At 41.8% G+C, this 27650-nt stretch overlaps 1 protein-coding gene across 10 annotated transcripts in view; it reads right to left on the bottom strand.

The window, feature by feature from the left end:
• The window catches only part of OSBPL9 (oxysterol binding protein like 9), a 127730-nt gene that overhangs the window by 24902 nt on the left and 75178 nt on the right, over positions 1 to 27650 (bottom strand). For 6 of the 10 annotated variants that reach the window (XM_061632969.1, XM_061632962.1, XM_061632964.1 and 3 more), the window contains 5 exons: positions 25999 to 26094; positions 24639 to 24686; positions 21849 to 21878; positions 20756 to 20806; positions 2105 to 2143 (listed from right to left, as the gene is read on the bottom strand). In XM_061632969.1, the coding sequence (XP_061488953.1) occupies positions 2105 to 2143; positions 20756 to 20806; positions 21849 to 21878; positions 24639 to 24686; positions 25999 to 26094 (264 nt within the window). Of the gene's footprint in view, positions 1 to 2104; positions 2144 to 3240; positions 3524 to 3843; positions 7691 to 20755; positions 20807 to 21848; positions 21879 to 24638; positions 24687 to 25998; positions 26095 to 27650 lie in introns of those variants that run through there. The other 4 variants (XM_061632970.1, XM_061632963.1, XM_061632965.1 and 1 more) reach the window with 3 other exon arrangements.

Here is a 27650-nt window from a genome sequence, read left to right as displayed (position 1 = left end):
GTTTTAGAATTTGGTTATATTTTGGATTATACTGATATTTTATGTAAGCTATCTTACTTTACTACCCATATCTAACAAATACCAAGCAAGCTTTGTTGGGAAGTCAGTGGGTTGGGGGGAGGAGGGAGTGTTACTATAGTTGTTGAATATATCACAAGAAAGAGAATTGTACCAATTAATGACCAACCAGAAAAGATAACTAAATCAAGCTTAGAGATACAAAGTTTAACAAGTAGTATACATTTATATTTATCTTTGTTAGAATTCTATATGGTTCCATATATGGACATTATGCTGTATTGTACATCAATATACTTAAATTTTCTTCTCTTAAATTGTTGTGTTTATTATACACTTTTGTACTTGCATTTTTTTTAGGTAAATTGCTTTGAGATTTATTGATACCTAGCTGTATGTAAATAGCTTTAATCAATCAATCAATCAATCAATTAAAGCTGCTAGGATTTCAAGTAAAATTGTCTTACTCCAAAATATAAATCTTGCACCATTGACACCAAAGCAGGTCATATCAGGAACTTCCTAAACGTATTTTTCTCGAGTCCAGATTCTGAATAAACTAAATTAAACTGAATCATTCAATGTTGATGTTTTAGAAATAACTTGTTTATGTTAAGAGCATTCCATGCTTCTAAAAGCTCTTCAGTATTATTTTATAAATCTGCTTTACGCCACGATAATTTCAAGCTAATAAAAAATAGTATCTTGTGTTCCATTTATTAGAAAAGCTCTCATTAAACAGTATGCAAAGCAATCCTGTTGCTTTGACAGGATTTCAAAACTTTTGACTCTGCCCAAGTAGCAGCAGTGCTATGGACCTCTCGTAGTTATTGGGGGGGGGTGAAACCTTTATTCTAAAGGCTTTTCTGTTATGACCATTTCAAAGTGTCTTTATGCCATTTTGTCTCAAGATGCTACAGCAGAACTTTTATTAAGTATCCCTGTTAGTACTCTAACACAATAAAGGCACCACTCAGATAGTTGTATGTTTGTGAACAAACAGCCAGTTTGCAATCCAAGCCTGCTAGAAAATCAGTTCTTTATTGCTCTCAAAATGCTACAGTATTTAGAAGTATTTATAATTAATTGGTCTGATGCTATGTACTCACAACTTATTTTCAAACTTGATATACGGCATAAGACTCTGAATTTCCACTTTGATAAAACCATCTCTCCTTTGAGAGTTATTAAATGTACATGAACCCATACAGTTAAGAGACTATCCTTCAACTCTACAGAAAAACTACTTCTGCACCTATTCCTTAGTTATAAGGGAACTCTCAACTCTCTTGTGATTCGCATGTGCTATCATATAGAAGCTACTTTATATTCACAACATTATAGCATGATTAGCGGCTTAGAAATAGACCTGTAGTCCTCCTACCATAGTGCATTTGCTTATCACGGGGTTCAGAACGAACCTTTTCCTACGGTTCTAAGAGTCTTAAAATGTGTTTCTAAGTTTCAGCAATGGGGGCAAATGGGCTGTGAAGAAAGACCTCAACTACTTATTAAAATATAGGTTCAACTAGAAAACAGACAAGAAAAGCAAAGTATTGCACAGAACTATGTTCTGCTCTTGCTTAAGCTAAAATGCTTATATAGGTTCCTACCAACTGACACAGACTCAGAAGAGAAGTCAGGAAAATGTACACAAATAGAAGACAGAAGTAAAGTTATATGAAGTATACACAAAAAAGCAACCTGATAGAAACTTCTCTGGTATATTTCACAAAACACTGTTCTACAGAGATGGGCTGTCATTCTAAAAGCAAGTGCATTTCAGGTACAATGAGAGTCAATCTAGTGATCAAGTTATCAACCTAGTTTCTTCAGGTTCACACTGGTGGTTTTAATTTTGCTTCATTAATAAGAAACAGTAATATAATAAAAGGAAAAGCTGGAATATAATATTCCTAATTGTGATTTTAGAAATTTAAGAAAGTTGAAGAAGAGACACTAGAAGATGTGACTAAGAAAAAGAATGTCAAAATTGAGTGGAAGTTCAAGTCCCTGCATTCACATGACTGTATCTTTAATGTTCTGCAGAAATAAAGGGAGATCAAAAGATTAGATTTAAACTTACTATAAGTCCATCTGCGTGCTTCTCCTCATTACTTTGATCCTTAAGGAAAAATGTTACAAATATTAACATATCAATTTTTGTATAGATGTCACTTAGGTCTTTCTTTATATGAGAATGATAAATGTTTCTCGGAAATATTTTTATTACAATCTCTGAAAGTGATATGTCCTCAGAAGGAAAAGAAACCGCTTTAGCCATTAGGAAATTTGTTCTTTATATGCCATTGCCATGATCTTACCATACTTAGCTATGTTTTTTATCATCCAAGTATTAATAACAGCTGATATATACAAATACAGAAAGGTCCTTTTTGTCAGATGGAGACAGCACTGAAGAGGCACACCTCTATGTTTCTTACTACCTACATTTATTGCTAAATATTAGGAAGAGGCATGTCCAAATGCTTAGACTCTTGCAAGGTGTTTCTATACCATGCTTCTTGCTTGTGAGGAAACTATTTATGACCATGAAAATATCTCGTAAAAGTTATGTGTCTCTTTAAAAAATCCACTATAGCGAAGGGTTTGTTTTGCCATGACTACATGCCTCAGCTGCTCAATATCACAATGGAATAAACTCACACACCTCACATGCGTATACTTTTTCCTATCGCAGGTATCATCTCTGTCCTAGAATGAATGTAATGCCAACTAGCCCTTAAAAATTGTGAATAGGCTGCGGGATTATACATTATTCTTCTCAGCCTCTTCTTCCATGTGCAAATTTTGAACTACACCCCAGGGCACTCCTAACCTAGCATTTGTTTTTATTACCCATTGTTAGTGTACATGTATATACACGGTCAGGGACAGGGAGAATTTGCTCAAGCAAGCATACAATCATCTAAGTTTGTTCCCACTCCTTTAACTATTTTTATGATTGTGCTGGCCACAGTCTTACTTTTCCATCCATCCACTAACATACCTACTTACTTTGTGAAATTTGATAATACTGAATTTGAATACCAAAACACAAAGTGAAATGCAGAATGCTTTACGAGTCTTGGAAACCATAGTTCAGGATTGTGTTAAACAATATTTACAGAATACTTATGGACTACTTGGATCACAGTGAAAATAACAGCTGGAACAGACAAGCATCTGCTATGTGTTCCAGGATGTAATATGGTTTCCTGTAGTTTACACAATGAATGGGCATTCAACTGATTTACATTCAAAATGCATCTCCATAATTAGTAGTTAACCTGAGTCCACCAATGTTTAATTGGCATTTGATTTTCCTTTTATGAAGTCTAGGATTCTCCTCAATACAGACATTAACCAGATGAAGCAAATCCTACCCTTCCTCCAATGAGCACAGGGTGGTGTCTAAGGCTGTCTCCTCCTTCCGCTTGTTAGCTTCACTGAATGAATCCTGTTAGGCTGAGTGTCTGCCACTGGCCCAAAGTCACACTGTGAGCTTCATGGTTGGGGGGAGGGATTGAACGTAGTTTAATTAAGGAAGATTGTACCTCTCCTCTCAATTACAAGTGCCAATTAGAACTATCAGCTGAAAATTACTTCAAAATTCTATCACTGAATAGCGAAACTGAAACAGGGATGGGCAACTAGCATGACAGGGTATAGAATCAACATAACCAGGAAACTCAAGTTTTGAAGAACTATACCCTTTTCACATAAGGAACAATTATTATATATAGTTGCAATACTAAGTATGAAAGCTAAGCAATTCTACAGCTACCCAAATTAAGAGCATACTGATTGGACCATTGGTCTCACCTGAAGGGTGATTTTCCTATGAGTACGGACATCACAGCGGGTGTTAGCTCCACCTATCGTGCGAAGGCAAGAATGTCTTTGAAGTCAAGACTAGGGGCGTCAGGCCCCTCCCACTCTCCAGTTCATTCGCAGCAAGTCTAAGGAGAAATATCTAAAGATACAAGAACAAGGCCAACCGGCCTGGCAGCAGGAAAATAACACAATAGTACCATGCATAGTAACATGACTGCAACATAGCGGTATAACAGAACTAGAAGTCTTGACTTCACTCTTAAATTTAAATATAATAGCGTAACAGTAATATATAACACATTAGAAAATATATAGTCATCCACCAACTGGGAGGGTCGTGATGTCCGTACTCATAGGAAAATCACCCTTCAGGTGAGACCAATGGTCCATTTTCCCTATGAGTCCGGCCATCACAGCGGGATGTACCACAGCAGCCCATACAGGGAGGGACCACCCACGTGTTAATCCTTATTAAGAACCTGTTGTAACACTCGTCTGCCGAAAGAAGCGTCAGCAGAGGCATAACGATCAATTTTATAATGCCTTATAAACGAGTGTGGGGTAGACCAGATTGCAGCCCTACAAATATCGGCAACAGGAGCATTAGTGGCAAAAGCAGCCGAAGTGGCAGCTGACCTGGTAGAATGAGCCGTTATACTAGCTGGAACTGACAGCTTCAGGGACTCATATGCTAAAATAATGCATGCCCTTAACCAACGAGATAAGGTAGAATTAGATACTTTATGCCCCATAGACCTTGGATGAAAGGATACAAACAGAGACTCCGTTCTTCGAATCTCTTGGGTCCTAGACAGGTATGTCTTGAGAGCCCTCCGAACATCCAACAAATGCCAAGCCTTCTCGAGCGGATGGGTAGGATTCGGGCAAAAGGAAGGTAAAACAATGTCCTGGTTGCAATGAAAAACTGAATCGACCTTGGGACGGAAGGAAGGATCAGTCTTCAGCACAACAGAGTCCTTATGGAAGACGCAGAGGTGTCGAGCAGAAGACAATGCGCCCAACTCCGAAACGCGTCTGGCAGATGTGATTGCGATCAGAAACAAGACCTTGAAGGACAGCATACGTAGGGGCACAGACCTGATGGGTTCAAACAGAGGGCGTTGCAAAGCCTGCAGAACCTTCGGCAAACTCCATGAAGGAAAACGATGGACAACAGGCGGAGAGCGTAGGGCGACTCCCCTCAAAAAGCGTTTGATGAACGGATGTGAGGAAATATGCTCTCCAGGAAAGGACACTGAGAGAATGGACGACAGAGTGGACGCATGTCGACATAGAGTGTTGGGTCGAAGTCCCATCATAAAGCCGCTATGAAGAAATTGCAGCACCTGATGCACAGTGGCTTGGGATGGATCATGGTGGTGGGACTGACACCACTTGGAGAAAGCCACCCAGGTATGTTGATAAATACGAGTAGTAGATGGTCTTCTCGAGGCCAAAATAATATCAATCACTGCGTCAGACAGTCCAGCTGACCACAAATGTCCCCATTCAAACGCCACGCTGTTAGATTGAGCCAAGTAGGGTCCTGGTGCAGTACTGGACCCTGGGATAGAAGGTCTGGCCTGACTGGAAGTGTCCAAGGATCCATCATTGACATTGCCAGAAGATCTGAAAACCACGGTCGGCGTGGCCAAAATGGTGCTATCAGAACCAGCTGTGCCCTCTCGGTTCGCGCCTTCCTCAAGGTTTTGGCTAACAATGGTATGGGAGGAAAGGCGTACAATAGACCATCTGGCCACGGTGTTGTCAGAGCATCCACTGCTTCTGCTGTTGAGTCCAGGTATTGGGCAAAGTACCTGGGAAGCTGGCAATTGCGACTGGGAGCAAACAGGTTGACTGAGAGGGCGCCGAACCGACATTGGAGACGATGGAAAATGGCTGGATGAAGTTTCCATTCTCCCGGAAATATCTGTTGTCTGCTGAGCCAGTCTGCTGTCACATTCCAAATCCCTCTGAGATGTTCTGCTTTCAGGGATTGTAGATGTTGTTCTGCCCAGACAAAAATGAGGGAGGCTAAGTCCTGCAGGGGACGAGACCTGGTGCCCCCTTGTCTGTTCAAATGTGATTTTACACACGTGTTGTCTGTTCGAATGAGCACATGGTCCAAAGGGAACAGAGACTGAAAATGACGTAGAGCTAAGTGGACAGCCTTTAGCTCCAGCCAGTTGATGCTTTGAGTTTGCTCCGCGGTGGACCAAACCCCCTGAACGTACTGGGAGTTGCAGTGGGCTCCCCAACCGATGAGGCTGGCATCTGTGGTTACAACGGTTCTGCGGGGTTCTCTGAACGACGTGCCCCTGGAGAGGTGTTGAACCTTGGTCCACCAGCGGAAGGAGAGGCGCAGTGCAGGGCTCAAACGAACTTTGCGATGGTTGGAGCTGGCAATGTCCTGTTAGGTCCAATACCGCCCTCCATGATAAATCTCGTTTTGGGACAGCAAATAGGAGGGAGTACACCCCTTCCGACCTTTCAGTTGTGGGAACTGGCTCTATCGCCGCTATGTCCAAGAGGTGGTGGATAGCTGTCTGCATGATGTTGTGCCTGGCTGGTGCCCTTGGGCAAGGGGACGGATGGAATCTGTCTGATGGGGTTGCCCAGAACTCTATGGCATAGCCATAACTGAAAAGGTCCCTGATCCAGGAGACCGTAGTAAGGCGCAGCCATCGATCTCCAAAATTAAGTAATCTGCCACCTATGGGGAGGGCGTTAAGACTACTTGCATAGGCGAGGACCTCCCTTATATGAGGACGATGAGTTGCCCCTGCGCCCTTGGTACTGACCTCTGCCCTGGAAGCGTCGGTTCCAGGAGCCCCTGAATGCGTTGGGATCATAAGATCTGAAGTCGCGGCCTCGTCCTCCTGGCCGCGTTCCTCGAAAGGGCTGGTTAGAACGGAAGGAAGGAAATCGCCTGAAGGGCCTGTGGTCGCTGTTCTTGACTGTGGCCAAAACCGGTTTGTGGGCGTCTTTTGGATCAACCAGCACTGCCTTTAGAGCTTCCTCGCCGAAGAGTAGAGATCCGGAGTAAGGAGCCCTGGACAGGTTCAATCTGGCCGCTGAATCAGCTTGCCAGTGGCGAAGCCAGAGGGTGTGACGAGCGACTATTTGAGCCGTCATGGCTCGTGCCCCTAATTGAGTGGCATCCAAAGTGGCATCGGCCACAAAAGCTGCTGTCTTACGCAATTTCAATAGTGCTCTTCTGAGGGTGACAGGATCAGGGTTAGCGTCCTCTAGAAGGTCATCCAGCCACATCATAGATGCTCTGGAGAAGATGGAGGCTGAAGCGGAGGCACGCATGGCTAGGGCAGTGGCCTCGTGATTCTTGCGGAGGGCGAAGTGTATTCGTCGCTCAGTAGTGTCTTCTAGGTGGGATTCCCCTTCCCTGGGCAAAAGCGATCGTGAAACAAGGCGAGCGATTGGTTCATCTATGCCAGGGACATCTAACTTGGTGGCAAAGTCTGGGGCTAGGGCGTAAAGTCTGTCAGCCAGGTTCTTGAAGCGTCAAGCTTTGAGTGGATGGGCCCATTCTTCAGAGACTAATTTGGCAATTGGGTCCGGCACCAGGATGTAGTGTTCAGTAGGTGCAGGGGATTTGAGGACCTTGGCCCCTTTGATAGCTGGGGCGGACGAAGTTGAAGGCGCTGTCTGGAGACCAAGAGTATTAACTACCCTGCGTGCCAGGGGCTGATAGTCTGAGGCATTAAACAAGCGATATGATGTATCCTCCTCATGATCTGAATAGTCGCTCCAGTCATCTCCTTCAACGTGGTCATTGAAGGTTGACTCCTCCACATACGAGGCTTCGTCAATACATCTGCCTCTGGCTACATCAAAGGGGTTAGGTGAACAGGAAGGGTGAGTTTCATGACACGCACGATGTTCCATGTTGAGTTGAGGTATGGCAGGAACTTGTGGTAGTGACTGCATTTGGGTAAAAAATGCCAGCATGGCTTGAAGTTGGGAGAGGAAATCAGGAGACATCTGCAGCCCGGATGTGGCAGATGTATGTGCCTGAGGAGCTATTGGAACAGATGTTTGGGGCGGTAAATCGGAGGAAGGATCATTAGTCGAATACTGAGCGGGAAAGCCAACAAATTCTTCCTCGTTAGAGGAAGCAGCAGGGGAATGGAGAATATCGCTTATGTGTGCCTGAGGTGCTGTGGTGGTGGTTGGCACACAGACGTAACGTGGGCGCTTTGGTTTGCTATGGCTGGAAAGATGTTTTGTCTTAGCCAGGGCTTTGGCGTGTCTGGTCTTAGTCGTGTTAGAATGTTGTGGCTTGGCTGTTTGTGGCATGCCTGGCTGATCTGGCACCATATGGGTTGATTGCGGCATGCCTGGCTGTTCTGCCATCTTATATTAACAGTACACTGCCACGGAGGGGGCAGGATGTAAAGACCCGAACTGGCTCAGCGTACGACCACGGAGGGGGTAGAATACACTGGCAGATGGCGGAGTGCACTGCCACAGAGGGGGCAGGATGCACTAAGGTATTAGTGTTAATATGTTATAGGCTGTATTTAGACTTAGCACACTCAGATTAGTGCTGTAGGCTGGGTTTCAGGTGTGGTACACTGCCCCAGAGGGGGCAGGATATAGCAATATAAATCAGATTTAGTACAAGTCAGCCACGAAGATTAAAGCTCCAGCCTTGATAATACAATCCAGCCACTAGGATTAAAGCTCCAGCCTTGATAATATCATTCAGCCACTAGGATTAAAGCTCCAGCCTTGATAATACAATCCAGCCACTAGGATTAAAGCTTCAGCCTTGATAATACAATCCAGCCACTAGGATTGGAGCTCCAGCCTTGATAATATAATCCAGCCACTAGGATTACAGCCACAGTAAATTTGTGTGCAAGTCAGCCCTGTGTAAGTCTGTTTGCAGCACCACAGTAAATTTGTGTGCAAGTGAGCCCTGTGTAAGTCTGTTTACAGCACGTATACAACACACATACGGATAGATAGCCTGCAGGGAAGGTATCCGATGGTTAATAAAGGGTAACAAAAAGGGCGGGAATTTTGAATTCAAAAAATGGCACCCGGAAAAAAGGGCGGGAAAAAACGATCAAAAAAGGCGGAGAGAGAAGGAGCAATGGCGGCCGTCTGGGGACGAAGTGGGGGGAAGGGCTGCCCAGCACAGACTAGCAGGGGGAGCCGCGGGGTCGATAACCGCACTAGCGGCTCCAAAAACCCCCCAAAAAGAAAGTGCAGATAGAAGCCTGTGAGGGATAAGGCAGCAGGAGGCAAGCCGCTGCCGGCGCCGGGAGCAGGGCTAGCCGCGGCGAAACTAACGTGCCGAGAAAAGCCTGTGAGGGCTGAGGCAGCAGGAGGCAAGCCGCTGTCGCCGGCGGGAACAGGGCTCTCTGCGGCGAAATAAGGAGCGGAGAGAAAGCCGGATCGCCAGGCTCCAGGGAGGCAGAACCCTGGTAGATTACAAAAGGTTGGAGGGAGCCGCAGCCGCAGGCTCCCGCCTCGGAGAAAACGGCAGCCGCGGTCTCTTCAAGGGCTCCACAGAGCGCGACTTGAGAAAAGCAGAACCGCTACGGGAGAGAAAAGGCTGCGATCCCCCGAAGCTCAAAACGGCCAAAAAACACAGAACACCGCAGCCGCGGTCTCTGTGGGGGTCGCCAGACAAGCAGGAGAGAGAACGAAAATAAAATGTTAAAGTCAAATCAGGGAGAACCGCAGCCGCGGTCTTTGAGGGAAAAAACCTCTAACAAGCAACAGAGGTAAGTGAAAGTAGGGAAAGAAGGACTGGGAAGACACACAAGCGACGCTGGGTTCGCACCCAGTCAAAACGAATAAACAAATACAAAAACAACTTAGCTAAATGCTACGCTATAGGATCTCAATGATAAGTTTTCCAATCTTGTTCGTCTGAAGGCAAGAATGAACTGGAGAGTGGGAGGGGCCTGACGCCCCTAGTCTTGACTTCAAAGACATTCTTGTCTTCGCACAATAGGTGGAGCTAACACCCGCTGTGATGGCTGGACTCATAGGGAAAATATACTGTCTCAACCTACAAAGAGGCTCAGAAAAGTTTTTAATCAGGGGGAGTGACCCCATTAATTCTCCTGAACCTCTCAGCAATTTTGATACTGACAACAGAACGCTTCTGCACAGACTGTATGATTTGGGGGCACCATGTTTTCTCGGTTCCTCTCCTACATGGAGGACTAATTCCAGAAGGCAGTGCTGGAGGACTACTGCTTAGCTTCATCACATTAGTACTATGGGATCCAACTGGGTTCCATCTCGTCTCCCTTGCACATGAAACTACTGGATGAGGTTAACCAGTGATTTGGAGCAAGTGTCATCACCACACTGGTGACACCCAAATCTATAATATATGAATCAGATGAGGTTATGGAGTGCTAAAGGTGTCTGGGATCAGTAATGGACTAGATGAGGGCCAATAACCTGAAGCTCTATCCTGAGAAGATGCAGTCTGCCTCTTCAAGGAAGGAAGCCTGCCCAAATTCCTAAAGAAAGTAAACTTAAGGAAGTTCACTGAGAGTTTTGTGTCACCTCCTCCTGCCAGTAGCCCACAATGGCCCATTCCATGTTGTTTAAGCAGGAGGGACCCCAATCCTTGAGACAGTAGCAGTGCATGTGGTGGGGCAGAGCCACAGAGTTCCCACACACACAACACAAGTGTTGCTGCTACTTACCTGGATAAGGTTAGGGAGGTGAAGTAGCAAGGTCAGGGTCATGTGGGTGCACCAGTGTGAGTGCTGGGTTGGTGGCAGTGGTCCTAACCTTGTTGCTGCCATGCCCCAAGCCCTGTCCAGATACACAGCAATTGATGCTGGTGTTGGAAGGGTGGCTCTGCCCCATCACATGTGCTGCTACCTCCACACAAGCTTTTCTGGGACTGCGGATAGAAGGGATGAGAAACTTTCCTTTTGGGGGCTTCCTTAAGTTAGCTTAGTAGCCAAACCTACAAATGAAATGGTAGGCTTTAAATGTATTAAATAAAGGAAATAATTAATAATACACTAGTGTAACAATACGGAGCTTATTAATTTAACATGCTGGAGATACAAAAGAAATAGTAAATCAAACCTACATTCATGTTTAACGAAGTAAAAAAGTATGAACACAGAAGCCTATATGAATTTTCAGCCTACTGCACAAAAATCAGGAATCTTCATGGCTAATAAATTGGTTCCATGTCCATAACAAGCAAGCTTCTTTATATGTTGACATCTATGGGTTACTTTTGGGCAGTATTAGCAATATACAATACAAATGGCCAGGATATTAGCTGCACAGTAGATGAATATGCTCATGTATTTGGGCTGCTGACAGGAGGTACATATGTACTGGGCCTGAGCTAGCAGAGGCCCCCGACTCTTAATTTTCATTAAAAACAAAGTAAGTGAATAGGACATTACTACAGAAAGTTGGAAAGCAAAACATGAAGGCACTGTTCGAAGGCTGCAGATATGGAGAAGCTGCTGTTGATAAGGTCACTTAATCACCGCTGAGCCATCAGAGGAAGGAATGTTGACCACCCCTACCTGGGACTCAGGAGGGGGCCTTCCCAGGGCAGCAGCAGCAACAGAAACTTGTGGTTGCTGCTAGCATGACATTGGACAGAGAAGTCTCTGCCCTTCGTCCTGAGATGTTTTGTTCAAGCATTTTCTACCCTGTGCACATTATTTCATTCACTCCCCAAGTGTGCTGCCTTTCCACTATAAATTGGTTGGCTTTGGTATGCTTTACTCAGAAGTACCTCCCTTGAAATAAATAAGGATTCCTTCCTACTGAGAAGAAAGTGGCAATATTGCATTTTCCATATCCCCCACATAGCCACTACTGGTCTGCTCATCATCACTGGGTTATTTTTTGATATACAGTGACCATAAAACAAGGATACTGTTTTGTTTACCAGTGTTGGCAAAAAAAATGTGCATGTGCAGTGTTTGCTGACAGTTGTGAAACTGCACATACTTAGAATATTTGTTGTTTGTTGCCTATTTGCATCTTGCATTTACTCACAGGAGCTCAAGGCTGTATACATTTGCCTTCCCTTCCCTTCCCCCATTTTATCTTCCCAAAAGCCTTGTAAGGTAGGCTAGACAGAGAGTTGGTAGTCTGGATGTCAGAGTAGTGGAAGTGCACATACTTAAGAATGTTTTTACTTCTTGTCATTTATTAGGGTAGGCAAACTTTTCTTCTTTGTTTTGGTATTTTGCTGTAAATATCAGGACTATGAAATGTTGCCATTAAAGTAAGGGAGTGCTGTTTCCTGGGTTTGTGCATGTTTATTTTTCTTTATATGATTTGTCATATATCTTGCCTTTCCACCCAGGAGCTCAAGGTTGTGTACATTATCTTCCCCTTCCCCCTTCTATCTTTGTTACCACCCCTATGACGTAGGCTAGTCTAAGTTAACATATATACTGTACATGAGCAGCAGTTCTTGCCACCAGCGGGGGTGGGGATGCAGGGGACCCAATCCACATACAGCACACTAGGGCCAGGAAAACATGCTGGCATCCCCTTATGTATTGTCTTTGACTAGTTAACTGCCATCCCTGGAATCAGAAACATTATTTCATAAAGTAGTCCTAGGATAACCACTGTCTGATGAACTGGCAACAGCAGAGCTAATACTATGTCTCTTCCAGATTTCAAGACACAAGAAAAGAATGCACAGCAAGGATACCAGTGGCGGCACCAGTTGGTGGATCAGAAACTTCCTTGATACATGAAATTTCAACCTGGGTTTACGGCTTGGGAAACTTCTCTAGGAATACCTCTTTATTGGTTCAAACCGATAGATGGCTCAAGTATTCTAACTTCAGAAATATCCTCTCAAGAATGGTCACAAAAAGCAATGGAGCTGACCAGTTTAACAACACTGACAACTTATCAAATGCCATGACTGTAGGGTAACAGCAGAATGCTGGGAACTAATCATAACATTCATTAACAACTTTATTGGGATAGTTCTTAAAATGATGAATAGTTATACGATTTAGTATTTAATTTGTTATATAGGCATATACTTGAGATATAAGAGTTCCTAACCAGATTATTCTTTCTTTTTTACAAAAAAACTATTTTTTATTAAGTTTTGAACATTAATAAACATTAACACAATACACAAGGCAGGCATGGAGTTACAAAAAAATTCTACATCAGTACAATTCCCATCTCTCCCAAATCCAAACTGTATCACTAGAAGTGGGGGTACGGCTAGGCCTCATCAAATTTCTTATTGATGACATACTAATCCCAAGTTTTAAAGTAGTGCCAAGATAACCATAGGCTAGTTTAAAGCTTATAATTTAGTAGTGCTTGCTCATAACCACCATGTAGGACAATGCGGCAAAGCACCATGCACTTTAGCACAAATGGTTCCTTTATCTTAATCCAGGGGTGCGGAACCACAGACCCAGGATCTAAATGTCCAGGATCCCAAGCCTCTTTCTGGTCCATGGGACTCTGCCATGCCATGCCCCCTTCCCAGGTGTGTGTAAAAAATCTCTGGCTAAAATGTGTGGCTAGAATGTATATTCTACCAAGGTTAAATATCACATCTGTTGCTCTAGGGTCAATCCAGATATGTTCACTAGGGGATGATTAAAACCATTTTTGGTTGAAGTTGCTATCATGTACAGAAGCACAAAATTTAACATAACACAAACCCTTGCAGCACCAGTTTTTAGATGACCCTCTCCACTTTCTCTCTCTCACACACAGTAAATCAGAGGTACCACATAGCATTTTTCTAACTGTGTTTTTGGTGTCTCAATATGGGTAGGAATGATATACAGTGCCTTGCAAAAGTGATCAGACCCCTGACCAATGTTCTCATATTACTGAATTACAAATGGTACATTGAAATTTCGCTCTGTATATTTTATTTTGAAACACCGAAACTCAAAAACAATTACTGTAAGGTGACACTGGTTTTATGTTGGGAAATGTTTGTAAGAAACATAAAAAAATGAAACACGTTGCTTGCATAAGTATAAGTGCTGTGGAAGCTCAGATGAAAGAAATTGCTCTATCGAGGGCACAATTACCTTACCATTGGCCTCCACTTGTGAACCATTAAAGTTGCTGTCACACTGTCAGGATAAAAACCCCACTGTTGAAGGATCATTGGCCAGGCTGTGGATCTGAAGGAAAATGAAGACCAAAGAGCATTCTACAGAAGTGAGAGATAATGTAATACAAATGCACAGATTAGGAAAAGGATACAAAACAAGAAGACTTGTGAGAGAAGCCACAGAGAGGCCAACAATCACTCTGAACGAGCTACAGAGTTCAGTGGCTGGGAGTGGAGTAATGGTGCACCAGTCAACCATATCAAGAGCTCTGCATAACACTGGCCTGTATGGGAGGGTGGCAAGAAAGAAGCTGTTACTCAAAAAGTACCATCTGAAAGCACGGCTGGAGTTTGCCAGAAAGCATGAGAGTGCCCCAGTTGGATGTGGGAAAAGGTTTTGTGGTCAGATGAGACCCAGATAGAACTTTTTGGCCAAAACTCAAAGTGCAATGTGTGGCGCAAATCTAACACAGCCCGTGCCTCAAGACACACCATCTCTACAGTGAAGTATGGTGGTGCTAGCATCAAGCTGTGGGGGTGACTCTCATCAGCAGGGACTGGGCATCTGGTTAAAATCAAAGGAATAATGGATGGAGCAAAATACAGGGAAATACTGCATGAGAACCTGCTTCAGTCCACTAAAAACCTGAAGCTTGGGAGAAAACTCACTTTTCAGCAGGACAATGATCCCAAGCACAAGGCCAAAGCAACATTGGAGTGGATCAAGAACAAAATGGTGAATGTCCTACAGTGACCCGGTCCAAGTCCTGATCTCAATCCCATTGAGAATCATAGAATCATAGAGCTGGAAGGGGCCTTGTAGGCCATCGAGTCCAACCCCCTGCTCACAGCAGGAAATCCACAGCTAGAGCATCTCCCGCAGATAGCTGTCCAGCCTCTGCTTGAAGATATCCAGTGAAGGGGATCCCACCACCTCCCTAGGCAGTCGGTTCCATTGCCGAACTGCCCTTACTGTCAAGAAGTTCCTTCTAATTTCCAATCTGAATCTACGCTCCTGCAACTTAAAACCATTAGACCTAGTCCTACCCTCTGGGGCAGCAGTGAACAAATCTGTACCCTCCTCTATGTGACAGCCCTTCAGGTACTTAAAGAGTGTAATCATGTTGCCCCTCAGCCTTCTCTTCACCAGACTGAACATACCAAGTTCCTTCAACCTTTCCTCATAAGACTTGTTCTCCATACCAGCTATCATCCTCGTCGCCCTCTTCTGAACCCGCTCCAACTTGTCTATATCTTTCTTAAAATGAGGCGCCCAGAAATGAACGTAGTATTCCAGATGAGGCCTGACCAATGCAGAATATAGTGGGACTATTACTTCCCTCGACCTGGAAACTATAGCTCTGTTTATGCAGCCCAAAACCGTGTTTGCCTTTTTTGCCGCAGCATCACACTGCTGGGTCATGTTTAACTTGCGATCCACTACAATTCCAAGGTCCTTTTCACATGCACTACTGCTAAGCCGGGTATTTCCCATCCTGTACCCGTGCATTTTGTTTTTGTGGCCTAAATGCAGAATCCTGCATTTGTCTTTATTGAATGTCATTTTATTAATTTCAGCCCAATTTTCTAGTCTATCCAGGTCCCTTTGGATTTTATTCCTGTCTTCCATTGTGTTAGCTATCCCTCCCAGTTTCGTATCATCCGCAAACTTCATAAGGCTTCCCTCCACTCCATCATCTAAGTCATTGATAAAAATGTTGAAGAGTATCGGCCCCAGGACAGAACCCTGTGGCACTCCACTCGAAACCTCCTTCCAGTCCGAAGCAGAGCCACCGACGACCACTCTTTGAGTACGGTTTTCCAACCAGTTGTGAATCCACCTGACAGTATTTCCATGTAGTCCGCATTTGACCAGTTTGCTAATCAAAAGGTCGTGGGGGACTTTGTCAAACGCTTTGCTGAAATCTAGATAGATGACATCTACAGCATTTCCACCATCTATTAGGCTAGTGACCCGATCAAAAAAAGAGATGAGATTAGTTTGACAGGAATTTTTCTTGACAAACCCATGCTGGCTCCTACTAATCACAGCATTGTCATCTAGATAGTTGCCAATGGACTCTTTTATTATCTGTTCTAATATCTTTCCCGGTATTGAAGTCAGACTGACCGGCCTGTAATTCCCCGGATCTTCTTTTTTACCCTTTTTAAAGAGCGGGACGACGTTTGCCCGTCTTCAGTCCTCCGGCACCTCTCCCGTTCTCCAGGATTTCTCAAAGATGATGGCAAGAGGTTCCGAGAGTACATCCACAAGTTCCTTCAATACTCTGGGATGCAGTTCATCAGGCCCTGGAGATTTGAACTCATTTAGGTTAACTAGGTATTTCCTGACTATCTCCTTATCAATCTTGAACTGCAATCCTGACCCCTTACTGAGATTGCTACCGATGCAAGGTTGCACACTGTTCCCTTTTTGGGAGAAAACGGAGCAACATAGGTGTTGAGCAGTTCTGCCTTTTCCTTGTTATCTGTCAACATTTTGCCATCCTCATTGAGCAGCAGTCCCACCGTTTCCTTGGTCTTTCTCTTGCTTCGAACATATCTGAAAAACCCCTTTTTGTTGTTCCTCGCTTCCCTCCCCAGCCTCAGCTCATTCTGGGTTTTAGCTTTCCTTACGCTATTCCTGCAAGCCCAAGCCGCTCGTCAGTACTCTTCCTTGGTGATGCGTCCTTCCTTCCATTCTTTATACATGCTCTTTTTTACTTTTATCTCCTCCACCAGTCTTCCGTGTAGCCACATTGGCTTTTTCCGATGTTTTCCATTTTTCTTTCTCTTTGGAATTGTTTGAGATTGCGCTTTTTGTAATACGTTCTTCATGAACTCCCATGCTTCTTGGGCTCCTTTTTTCTTTAGTCTATCTAGCCACGGGATCCTACCCATCATTTCCCTGAGCTTGCTAAAATCGGCTTTCCTGAAATCCAAGGTCCATATTTGACTATATTCTTCTTTGGCTTTCCCCAGAATCACAAATTCCAGCATTACGTGGTCACTTTCCCCCAAGGTACCGACCACTTTAATTCCCGTGACCAATTCGTCCCTGTTAGTTAAGATCAGGTCCAGGATTGCCAATCCCCTTGTTCCTTCTTCTACTTTTTGAAAGAGGAAATTACCAGCAAGGCCCATCAGGAATTTGTTGGAGGCTTTGTGCTTCGCAGAGTTTGTCTCCCAGCAGATATCCGGGTAGTTGAAGTCCCCCATCACTACTACTTCTTGCCTCCTTGAGATTTCAGAGATTTGTCTGTGCTGCTCTTTGAAAATTGCGGTCCACAAGCGATGTCAGACCACCCTGAACGACCTGGAGCGAATCTGCCAAGAATGAGCCAAAATCCCTCTGTGTGCAAAGCTGGTACATACCTACCCCTAAAGACTTAAAGCTGTTATTGCAGCGAAAAGTGGCTCTAGCAAATATTAATGTGTGGGGGGGGGGGGGTTGAATACTTATGAAAGCAACATGTTTCAGTTTTTTGTTTCTTACAAACATTTCACAACATAAAACCAATGTTACCTCACAATAATTGATTTTGAGTTTCAGTGTTTCAAAATAAAATATCATACAGAAAGAAATTTCAATGTACCATTTGTAATTCAGTAATATGAGAGCTCCAGTCAGGGGCCTGATTACTTTTGCAAGGCACTGTGTGTGTGTGTGTGTGTGTGTGTGTGTGTATATATATATATAATTGATTTTTTTTAAAATGGTGCAGCAACCATTTATATTCAAATTTGATGAAATCTACTGGAATGACCTACTAGTCAATTTGCCTCTAGCCATACCAACTTTCACCTTTCATCCTGCTCACCACTAACTCGTGGCCCACGGAACCTTGCTCAATAGGGAATGTGGCCCTTGTGCTGAAGAAGGTGCTCTGCCCCATCTTAATCCATTTGGGTTTGAGGTATTAGGCTGGATCTAGACTTTACTCCTGCAGGCAGGAGTATCCTGAGTGGAGTTCCATTCCTACTGGTGGTGATGAAGAGCTTTCATTGAATCTCCCCTTCCCCTGCAGTCCCCAGAGCCACCTCCCACACTACTCTGTAGGGCTGGGAGACCCTCCAGAATGTGGGACACTGAATTGGTGGTTGCAGGGGTAGTGGAATTGCCAAAAGACACCCTCCCAAACTCTGTCAGATCATAAGCCTTCTGTAGATGGAAGGCACAATCTGGATGCAACCAATGAGCACGGTCTATATCAGAGGCCACCAACTTTCTGGACACAAAACTAAAACAAAATTAAAGAGGGTACAGTCACTGCTACTCTGTCCCACCCTGGGACAACCTCAGGCTTGCCGTGGTAAGTCAGCTATGTCCTAGTAGTCCTGATTACATAGATCATCCAATACTGATTTAACACTCTCTCATACACACAATGATGCTGTTGCTGTCTAGCAACAAAGGGAGCATTCCCCAGTACCAGGAAAAATATACCAAGGTGGCCACACACACTCCTGTGCACATGCACATTCACTGCATACATACAGACCACAGACACACTTGCATCTCACTGACACACATACATTTCATCTATACCGACACACAATCATTTCTGTCTCTCTCTACCCAAGTGCATCTGTCTCTCTTCCATACCATATATAACCCTTTCTCTCACACGCCTTAGCACCACATACCTCTCCATCTCTTTGTCCAAGTGTATCTCTCTCAACTGCACACAGAAGGCACACTTGAGCACCCCACCCCACATTCAGAAAAGCCCCTTCTGGGGTTAAAAAAGTGCTTGCCATTTCCAAAAACAACCTCTCCCATCATTTTTTCCCAAAACAAAACAAAAAAGCAAACATGAGGTTGTCAATCCCTGGCCTACACCACCGGTTTGAAAGACAAAATAGAGTCCATGTACAGAACTGGAATAAGGGTGCATTCAACATTATAGCAAATGAGTTATGAAGAAAGAGCACAGCAGCTTTGGAAGCCTTTTTTGTGGGTTATTGTCTAAAATCTTCTCTTCCTCCCTCTCTTTCGCTATTTCTACTGAAGCTTTGTTAGATGATATGGGTGTGGGGAAATTTGGAAAGAGAAGGAGAGAAGCCTAAGAATTAGATTCATTATTAATAGATGCAAATTATATCATTATGCAACTGCCCATTCAAAATTATGAACAAAATATTTTTCATAAATTCCGACAAAGGAGCTGCCTTACTCTGAGTTAGACCATATAGCCCAGCACTACCTACCCCAACGACTCCAACTGAGATACTTCCTGTCCATCCTGCCACCAGAGGTCCTTCAAACATGCAATGCATGGGTTCTACCACTAAGTTACAACCTTTTCCTCATTTATTTTCTGTAGAAAATTGACAATCTTGGCCACAGATATATGGAATATAAACAGCACTGTACAATTCCATTTCTTCACCAAAAAAAAATGTGGAGTAAATATTCAAATTCTAAATGTAAGTTTGGTTCATCCGTGATCAGATAAACATCTACAGTATTTTATTTATGCAATGTAGAATATGGTTGTGTTCATGTCACAAGGACATACTGAATAGTGATATATAACAAGCTTTCTTCAAAGCTATTCCTGAAGTTTTAAAGCAGTAGCAACAGTTGTCCATTCTGCTGAGGCATTCTTCTATTATTCCATACTTACCCTTATTTTTTAGCTTTGCAGATAGTACACTCCCTCTCCAGTGTTGAGGCATGCACATTTCCCATTATTTTACAGAAGAAAATGAAGCAAAACTTATTTTACCCCACAGCCAATCTTTCCCTCTTCCCCATTATGGCAATCCATTACGTGGGAACTATATAAACATAGCTGTCTCTCTGGAGAAACTTGTTAAAATGTTATTTTATGGCACAAATGCACTGGGGCTCACCTTCTTAGATCATGTTTAAAAGTTCCATAATCCAGTTTACAATTAGGATTTTAAATTGCCCAGCAAAACTTAGTGGGTTTTTTCACTTCTGATATGGCAGGAACTTCAGTGCTATAGGTTAGGAATTATTAGGCCTATTAAGATTAGAGAATAAATCCAAAGTTTTAGAGTAGATTAGTACATGCAAAGCCATTTGGTGAATAAGGGCTTTAACCATACATATGCAATCTCTTTTCATGCCAACAATTGCCCCATTTTATCAATTCTCTGTCCAAGGCCCACAAGGAGGAACATTTTTTAATTCAATAAACTTTATACTAGGACACTAATGCAAGATGGGTTCTTGAAGGCACAGGCACAAGAAAGTTTAAAGAACATTCTTTAACATAATCTGTTATTTATGCTGTTCATATACAACCCAGCTGAGATTTATTATTTTTTTTTGTTAACATTTGTTTCTCCATACTTCAGCTTAGGGGCATCCACAAAATTGACTACAGAAAGTTGCTTGTGAACGTTCAAGACATCAAAAGTAGTTAAACCTACCTAGATATTGAAGTAAAGAATCTGTTAATCTGCATTCTCAAGCCAAGCATGAAGAGCACAGTCAAAATATGTGTGCTAATAGCCAACAGCGCTTTGTCATGATTAATGGCTCAGTATAATCACCACCACTTTAACATGAAGACCAGCACAGCATTGAGTATGCTACTTGCTCAAGTTATGAAATGTTTTACTTAAAAACCCAAGTGAGTGTTTATCAATCTACCTACAGAAAGCAACAGGAATGAAAGTAATATATATATATATAGTTCATATACATATACACTCTTTCCACTTCTTAAAAACCTGGATTGTTCAACACCACGAGGTAATATCACAGAACAATTTACTTTAGAAAACATTATAGCGTACAAACTTTTTATTGTATTTTCCAACAGAGATACTTACTTTAGCAATCTGCAGCAACACAATGCAGTGTTTTATTGATTCAACCATGCTCTAAGGGTGGCAAAAAGAAACATTTTAGTATTTCTACAAAATCTTTCCTGCTTAGAATAAAGTATCAAGGGAAGCAAAGTATTTGGAAAGATTGGTTGTAGCATTCATATCAATTCAGTACTAATTTGCTAAAAGTGTCTTTGAGAACCTCATTCCTGCTCTCAAATGAGAGATTAAAGGTACAAAAAACTTTTGAAAATCAGTAACTATTTTTCTACTGATTTTAATACCATAATTGTTTCTCTAAATTTCACAACTTTCACATAGCGGAAGAACATCTGATAAACCCAGAAGCACCCAGTGAGCACAAAGACTCTGGGGGAGTATTTTTTAAAAAGAGCATAACAGTATCCCTACACCTAAATCACAAACTATGGTTCTGTCTTAACTGACATCCTGCAGGTTATTTTACAAGCAAAGATAGTGCAAACCAGCCTTCCTCAGACTGGTGCCCTCCAAAGGTTTTGGACTAAAATTCCCATCAGTCTCAGCCAGCATGGCCAATGGCCACTCCAAAACATCTGGAAGGCACTAGACTGAGGAAAGCTGACCTAACAATACCTTCACAATAGAAGGACTACTAAAAGGTATCAAAGTTCTTGCTTCATGCTTCTGGAGGCCTGATTGGTAAGCAAGTTACCACTAAGCATCTAAATACCCTCGCTTTACAAATACAGTATTCTACAAGATGACTGTTTTCAATTTAATGAAAACATGAATATAATTGTATGTCATGGCCTCAGTCTGCATTTCCACCCAACCTCTCAATATGACAGAAATAAAGATAATCTGGACAACCACAGTGAGAGGGCAACTCCTGTCCCTGTTGGTATGGTCTATTTCCCCCTCCTCCACATAAGGAGAAGCAGGGTCTCTGCACTTGCCAGCAGACCACTTGAGGGTGGGAGGGAGACTGACCCTTCATCATTCCATTCTAAGTACCCTGTCCGTAAAACAAGCTGCGCAACAGGAATTTGACACAGATCAAACACAAACCCTTAACATACTTGTTTAAATATATAGTGATTAAACACACACTTACACTGGTTGTTTCTTTAAGATTTTCAATCTTCTGAAGAAAAAAAGAAATAAAATTATTTAACAACATGGACTTCAAGGGCCAAATTCAACTAAATAACTGTGCTAGTGCAAGGATTAGAACTAACGAAATGGGACTTTTCTCCCCATGCACCATTCCTAGATCCGCTCTGGACAGTTGGGGAAAACCCCAGAACTGATTTAAGGGATGCATGCAGAGAGGAGTGGGGGAGAATATTCCATTACACAACCAGAAATCCTTGCGCTGATGGAACCAGCTGTTGAATACAACCCTGAGTGCTTCTAGTTGCTCATAGCTCATTTAAAACATTTTAAGTTTAATACACGAAGTTGCACTATGAAAAGTTAGATGAAGCAAGAATGACAACAGCTCTCCAAGATCTCAGCCACTCCTACCACCAGAGATCTTATTAAATGAGAATGCTAGAATCCTTACTGCAATCAAAGCATGTGCTCTACCAACACAGTATTGCAGTTGCATTCTATTATATTGTTCCTGACCACTCTGTAGCCATTTACAGCTATTAACAGAGTACCTAGAATGCAATCTATTTTAGAAAGGGATCGCCCAACAGTGGTGGAAGCAGACTTTTCAGCAAAGCATGTGCTGTGTAAACTGTGTGGGTAGTGCTTCCCCCAGGCACCTGGTTGGCCACTGTGAGAACAGGATGCTGGACTAGATGGGCCACTGGCCTGATCCAGCAGGCTCTTCTTATGTTCTTATGCTTTTTCTAGCAATCTGCACTGTTAAACTATGCCTTATTGAGCAGTCAAAGCTTATTAAGGTTTGGTTTACATTCTCAATCCCACCTTGCAGGTAAACGGTCTCAAAAGGACACTTGAAAGCAAGTACTACACAAAAGAGCTCCAACAGAAACATGTTCATTCTGAAAACCTAATCTTCATTCCATCTGAAAGTAATGTATTTGCATTTTTAAGACAGTTCAGACATTGTATTCCTGTATTTAGGTGTGAAATTATGCCAGGACAGACTTGTACAGATAGTGGTGATGAATCTTCATACAGTTAGCTGTTAATTGTCCTAGCTTATTCTTCACTGTCTTCCTGGTCCAATGTTTTGAAAAGTCTGCCTTTTTCCATCTAAGTAGGCTAAGAACAAACCTTGGTTATAGTTCACAGTTTGTCTGAACGAAGACAAACCCTGAGTCTGGGTTCAGATGACATGCTGAGCCAAATAATGATTTAGCCCTTGGTAGTGCAGCAGGAGGACGACTGGGGTAGGAGCACTGTGGTTGTGAACTCTTGTCTGGGAACCCATATATTCATGACAAACCATTGTTTGGCTTAGCATTATGTGCAAACTCTACCATAGGAAAAAAAAGTCCTCATGAAATATATTGACCCAAAGTGATAGGCGTGTTTGAGTTCATTCTTCAGCAACAGCTTAATCTATAGACCAATTCCCTGTGTAGTTTTCATACCTCTACAGACATTTGATATGATCAATATATATTGTAGTAAGATGTTTTTTCCTCTCTGACCTTGTGGTGCTGTCCTGCTGCAGTAGCAGAGCCACCTATTTTTCTACAGGCACGTTTCTGATAAAGCTTTCCATAAACATTAACAGGAAAAGAGAAGGGATGCCATGGTTTCTAGTAATTTTTCTTCAACCTATGTTTCTACAGGAAGCAGCTGCACATCTTGCTAGTTGTCTTGGCTCAGTAGGGTTGTTCAAGGGGTAAAATCTACCTTAATGCTTTATCAGGAAATTAATGATATTACTAAAATTATTGATCATGTAGATTTTAAAGAAATACTTTGGGTTAAGGGTAACCTGAACCTCTTTCTTCTGTATGAGATTAAGCAGCCTTAAAAATATTGAACGCCACAACAGATCAGGAGGAAAACAGCTCATCCCTTATAACACTAATCTGCCATTACAACGAATAAAGACTAGAGGTCAAACAAATACAAGGTCACACTCTGGTGGTAAGGTTGTATAATCATTATGCAGTGTCAACTGCTAGTTTACTATCTAAAATAATAAGTAGAATTAGCAGATTACCCTGCTCTAAAACATAAAGAACTGTTTTTTTAGAGTAATATCAAAGCCTTCAGACATATAGCCAGCTACATGGCTAGTTGGTTTAACATCATTCTAACAGTGCTGAAGGTTGTTACTGCGAAATAATTAGGTCTGTCTTTGAAAGTGACTCAAGCCAGTATGCCCCTGAACAAAGTTTATTTTATTTGAATTGAATATATAATTTTGCCCGACAGCAACTGTCAACTCATCTTTGCTATTGTATCCTTACATTGCTTATTTAATTAAGCTTGATTAATTATGCTAATGGTATAGCAGTTCATGAAAAGAGGATGAAGTAATTGCCAATTGTACAACTTTAGTAAATACTGTAATATTTATACCCACCCAATAAATTACTTCTCTGAGCAGCTTACAGAGTTAAAATATTAAAAACATATTGAACACAATTGCAGCATGAAACTTATTGAAATAAAAGGGCAAGGCCTTTTAAAAGTTTTTCTACTGTTCTCCAACCCTGTTTTCATGTTTTTAATTATACTCCACTGCAACAGAGCAACTGAAGAACCATTTCCAATTACTATGACAAGTGTTTTCCATTCCAGCAACTGAAAAAAACAAAAAACCAGCATCTATACAGCAACACTGAACGCAAGTTATCAGCCACATATAAAAGGACTGTTTAAGTTGTATCTTAGTCAATTATAGACAGACTAAAAAATGGTCAGGGAGGGGAAGAATCAACACCTATATAAAAAGTATACTTGCTTTTCCCTGTTCGTCATCTTTGCAGTTCTGAAGTTTTTCATCAAAAAGCTAAAAAGAAAAAGACACACAGTAACAATATTGCTAGTAGAACTTTTAAAATGCAAACAGGACCACAAATTCATTCCTTCACGCACACAAAAATCAGTGTCCCCCATTGGCTCAGGGAAAGATGTTGCTTTAAAAAAAAATCCAATTATGAAACACTATTTAGAGGAGTTGGGGGCTTCTTTCAAATTACAGAACGACATTCAAAAAAATGAAAGAATGTGCTAAAAACTGTTCTCTTAGCTGTTGTTCATTGCTCCTTAACTGTCAAGTAAAGACTATGCCTTAGCTAAAGATTTTTAGACAATTTATTTAGAACACAAAATAATGTGTTTCCTGTAAGCAGAGATGGAGAACCTGTGGCCCATCAGATGGAGTCCAACAATTCCCATCAGTCACAGCCAGTCAGCACGGACCATGGTCAGGGATGATGGGACTGGAGTCCAACGACATCTGGAAGGCTACAGGTTTAGCCATCCCTGCTGTAAATTACTGAATTCAGTAATCTTAAGCCTTCAAAGCATGCAACATAAAACTTCTCTTGCACATATTTTGACTTCTCAAAGCCTATCTTATTTCAAAGGCCAAATGCATGTAGGATAAATGGCGTGGGCTAACTTACTCCATATGCCACAGAAGTGTATTTTATGGTATCACCACCATTTTGACTGCAGCAGATACATTCCTTATAGAAAACAATATGTAATCAAATACTCAATATTGCAACAAGATTTTCCACAGGTGATGGAACCCCAATATATATTATAAACATTATGGAACAACTGTTTTAAAAATCTGAAACAATTCCAAATATGCTTGTGATGTCTCTATAGTTGGCTTGTACCACAGATGAAGCCATGAATGGGACATTGTATATTTTGCCTGATTTTTAGTTTTAATTCAGCATTGGAAGATTTAAGGTTTGCATGACATAGCACAAATTAGATTTTCTTCAAGCTAGTTATAGTTCATAGGTTAGCTTCACTGTTCTAAGGAACAGGTTATACTGAATGAAGACTTTGTGTTCTATAAATACTGGAATCTTCACCCATACTCCTTAGGTGTACTCCTTTAGCAGGAGTGCTGTTAAGTGTCCAAAATTCATCTAACTACTTAACCAAAACTTCAATGAACAAGGAGCTTCACTGCTGACAGTGTTTCATAACTCATTTCTAACAGGGGAGGGGTCAGGCAGCTGCAGAAATCAAAGTGCACCTTTGGGGGTTATAGGCGTCTTCAAGCTCTACTATTCTACGATTCTATGATTTTCACTAGATTACTACAAAGTCAGGGTAAAATAGTTGGTTTAACATACCTTTAATTGGTCTATCAAAATTTGTAGATAAGCATCAGCTTCTGTAAGTTTTTTATCAAAATCCTGGACAGTGGGAACAAATCCAGGATCCACACCCTATACAACAAAAATGCACTATATTTTATTTACAGATTAGCAACTCATTTTATTCCTCAGCAGAAAGACAGCACTGGTCAAAAATGCAAAACCATGGAAAAACCTGCCTAAATACACTTTCAAGAATGTGAAAAACTTGATTATTATATTCTTCTTGCAGACGTATGTCAGCAGAGTTAACTATTTTGTTACATAAGCCACACCATAGCAAAATTGATACTATGGTGAAGAATCCAATAAAGATACACTTCCAATTGAATGTTCCCTTGTAAAACCAAGCCTGACTCATGAATTCTCAAACACTTGAACCAGAAACAACAATCCAATGTAGCTCAATAGTACAATCCTAAACATTTTCTTTGAAATAAATCCCCCAATGTTTAGTGGATCTTATCCAAAGGGTAAGCAAACACAGGATCATGCTGTAATCCTGTGTAAGCCACTGGACTGTGGCTAGAGTTGAATCCTGATAGACTAAACATTCACTAACAGGCAAAAAACCTTGCGGTTTAAGAACATACTTATAGCCCACAGATATTTCTATCAAACTTTAAAAAGCAGGGAAATTGGGCAGCTATAGTGAATGCACCAGGGGAGCAGGACACCTGAACTCCTCTCTGAGATATTGGACTGCCCTACAAATTTGTCAGAATGCAAACACAATTTGGGTTGGTTTTTCACAGTCCAATCCACTTCCTGTGTAGCTTGTAAGAAATTGGTAACATGTGCCTCTGAGCATATGGTGAGTGGTGGCAACACCTGCCATCTCCAAAGATAGAGAATTATATTTTTGTATGTTTGTTGGTGTTCTTCTTACTTTGCTTCTTTCCTGTGTTACTAATGTTTCTACAGAGAATCTAAACTAGAAAATTTTATTTCCCTCATTATTCATCCAGAAATCTGTCAAATTTATTTTATTAATTTCACAGCCTTTTTATTGGTCAATGTCATATGATGGTGCAGACAGTCTTTTGTGTTTCAAATTGGAGGTTATGTTCTATTTCTATTTTGGGTGCATTAACAGTTGAATCTAAAACTGCAGTTTGATGTAAAATCAGACTGATTCCAATATGTTGCTACTTCAGCAATGACTCTTAGCTGTTGGAAAAAAGAGTATGCATGTTTTGAGCCTGCTATGTTTAAACCACTTCATTTAAGGCAAGGTGGGCACGGTCAATTAAAAACATGGAGCACACCTAGAATTTTGCTAGAATATATTTCACCTCCCACTGTTTTATCTTGTGCAAATTGACACACTCCTGAGGTCCACTGGAGACTATTCTGCAGAAGTCATTGCCATTATTCCACAATTATGTTTGGATTTTTTTTAGTGCCAATTTTGCTCTACTTCACATATTCACAGAAATAGAAACAAAAGAAAATTATTTCCTATAGGAAGCTTCAATAAAATTGCAAAGTAAATCAGACATATTTAAAGTGACCATCTGAACTATATCAACTGTCTTAATAATGTTGCTTCCTCCCTGCTAAAACAAGATCAGCACATCACATGTCTTCTTTCTATTATTTGGGCCGATTGCAGGTGCTGCCACAAC

This window comes from Rhineura floridana, chromosome 6 (assembly GCF_030035675.1).
Source record: "Rhineura floridana isolate rRhiFlo1 chromosome 6, rRhiFlo1.hap2, whole genome shotgun sequence".
NCBI classification, from domain to species: Eukaryota; Metazoa; Chordata; class Lepidosauria; order Squamata; family Rhineuridae; genus Rhineura; species Rhineura floridana.
The sequence above is the reverse complement of the archived record's forward strand: the minus strand, read 5'-3'. Positions and strand labels throughout refer to the sequence as shown.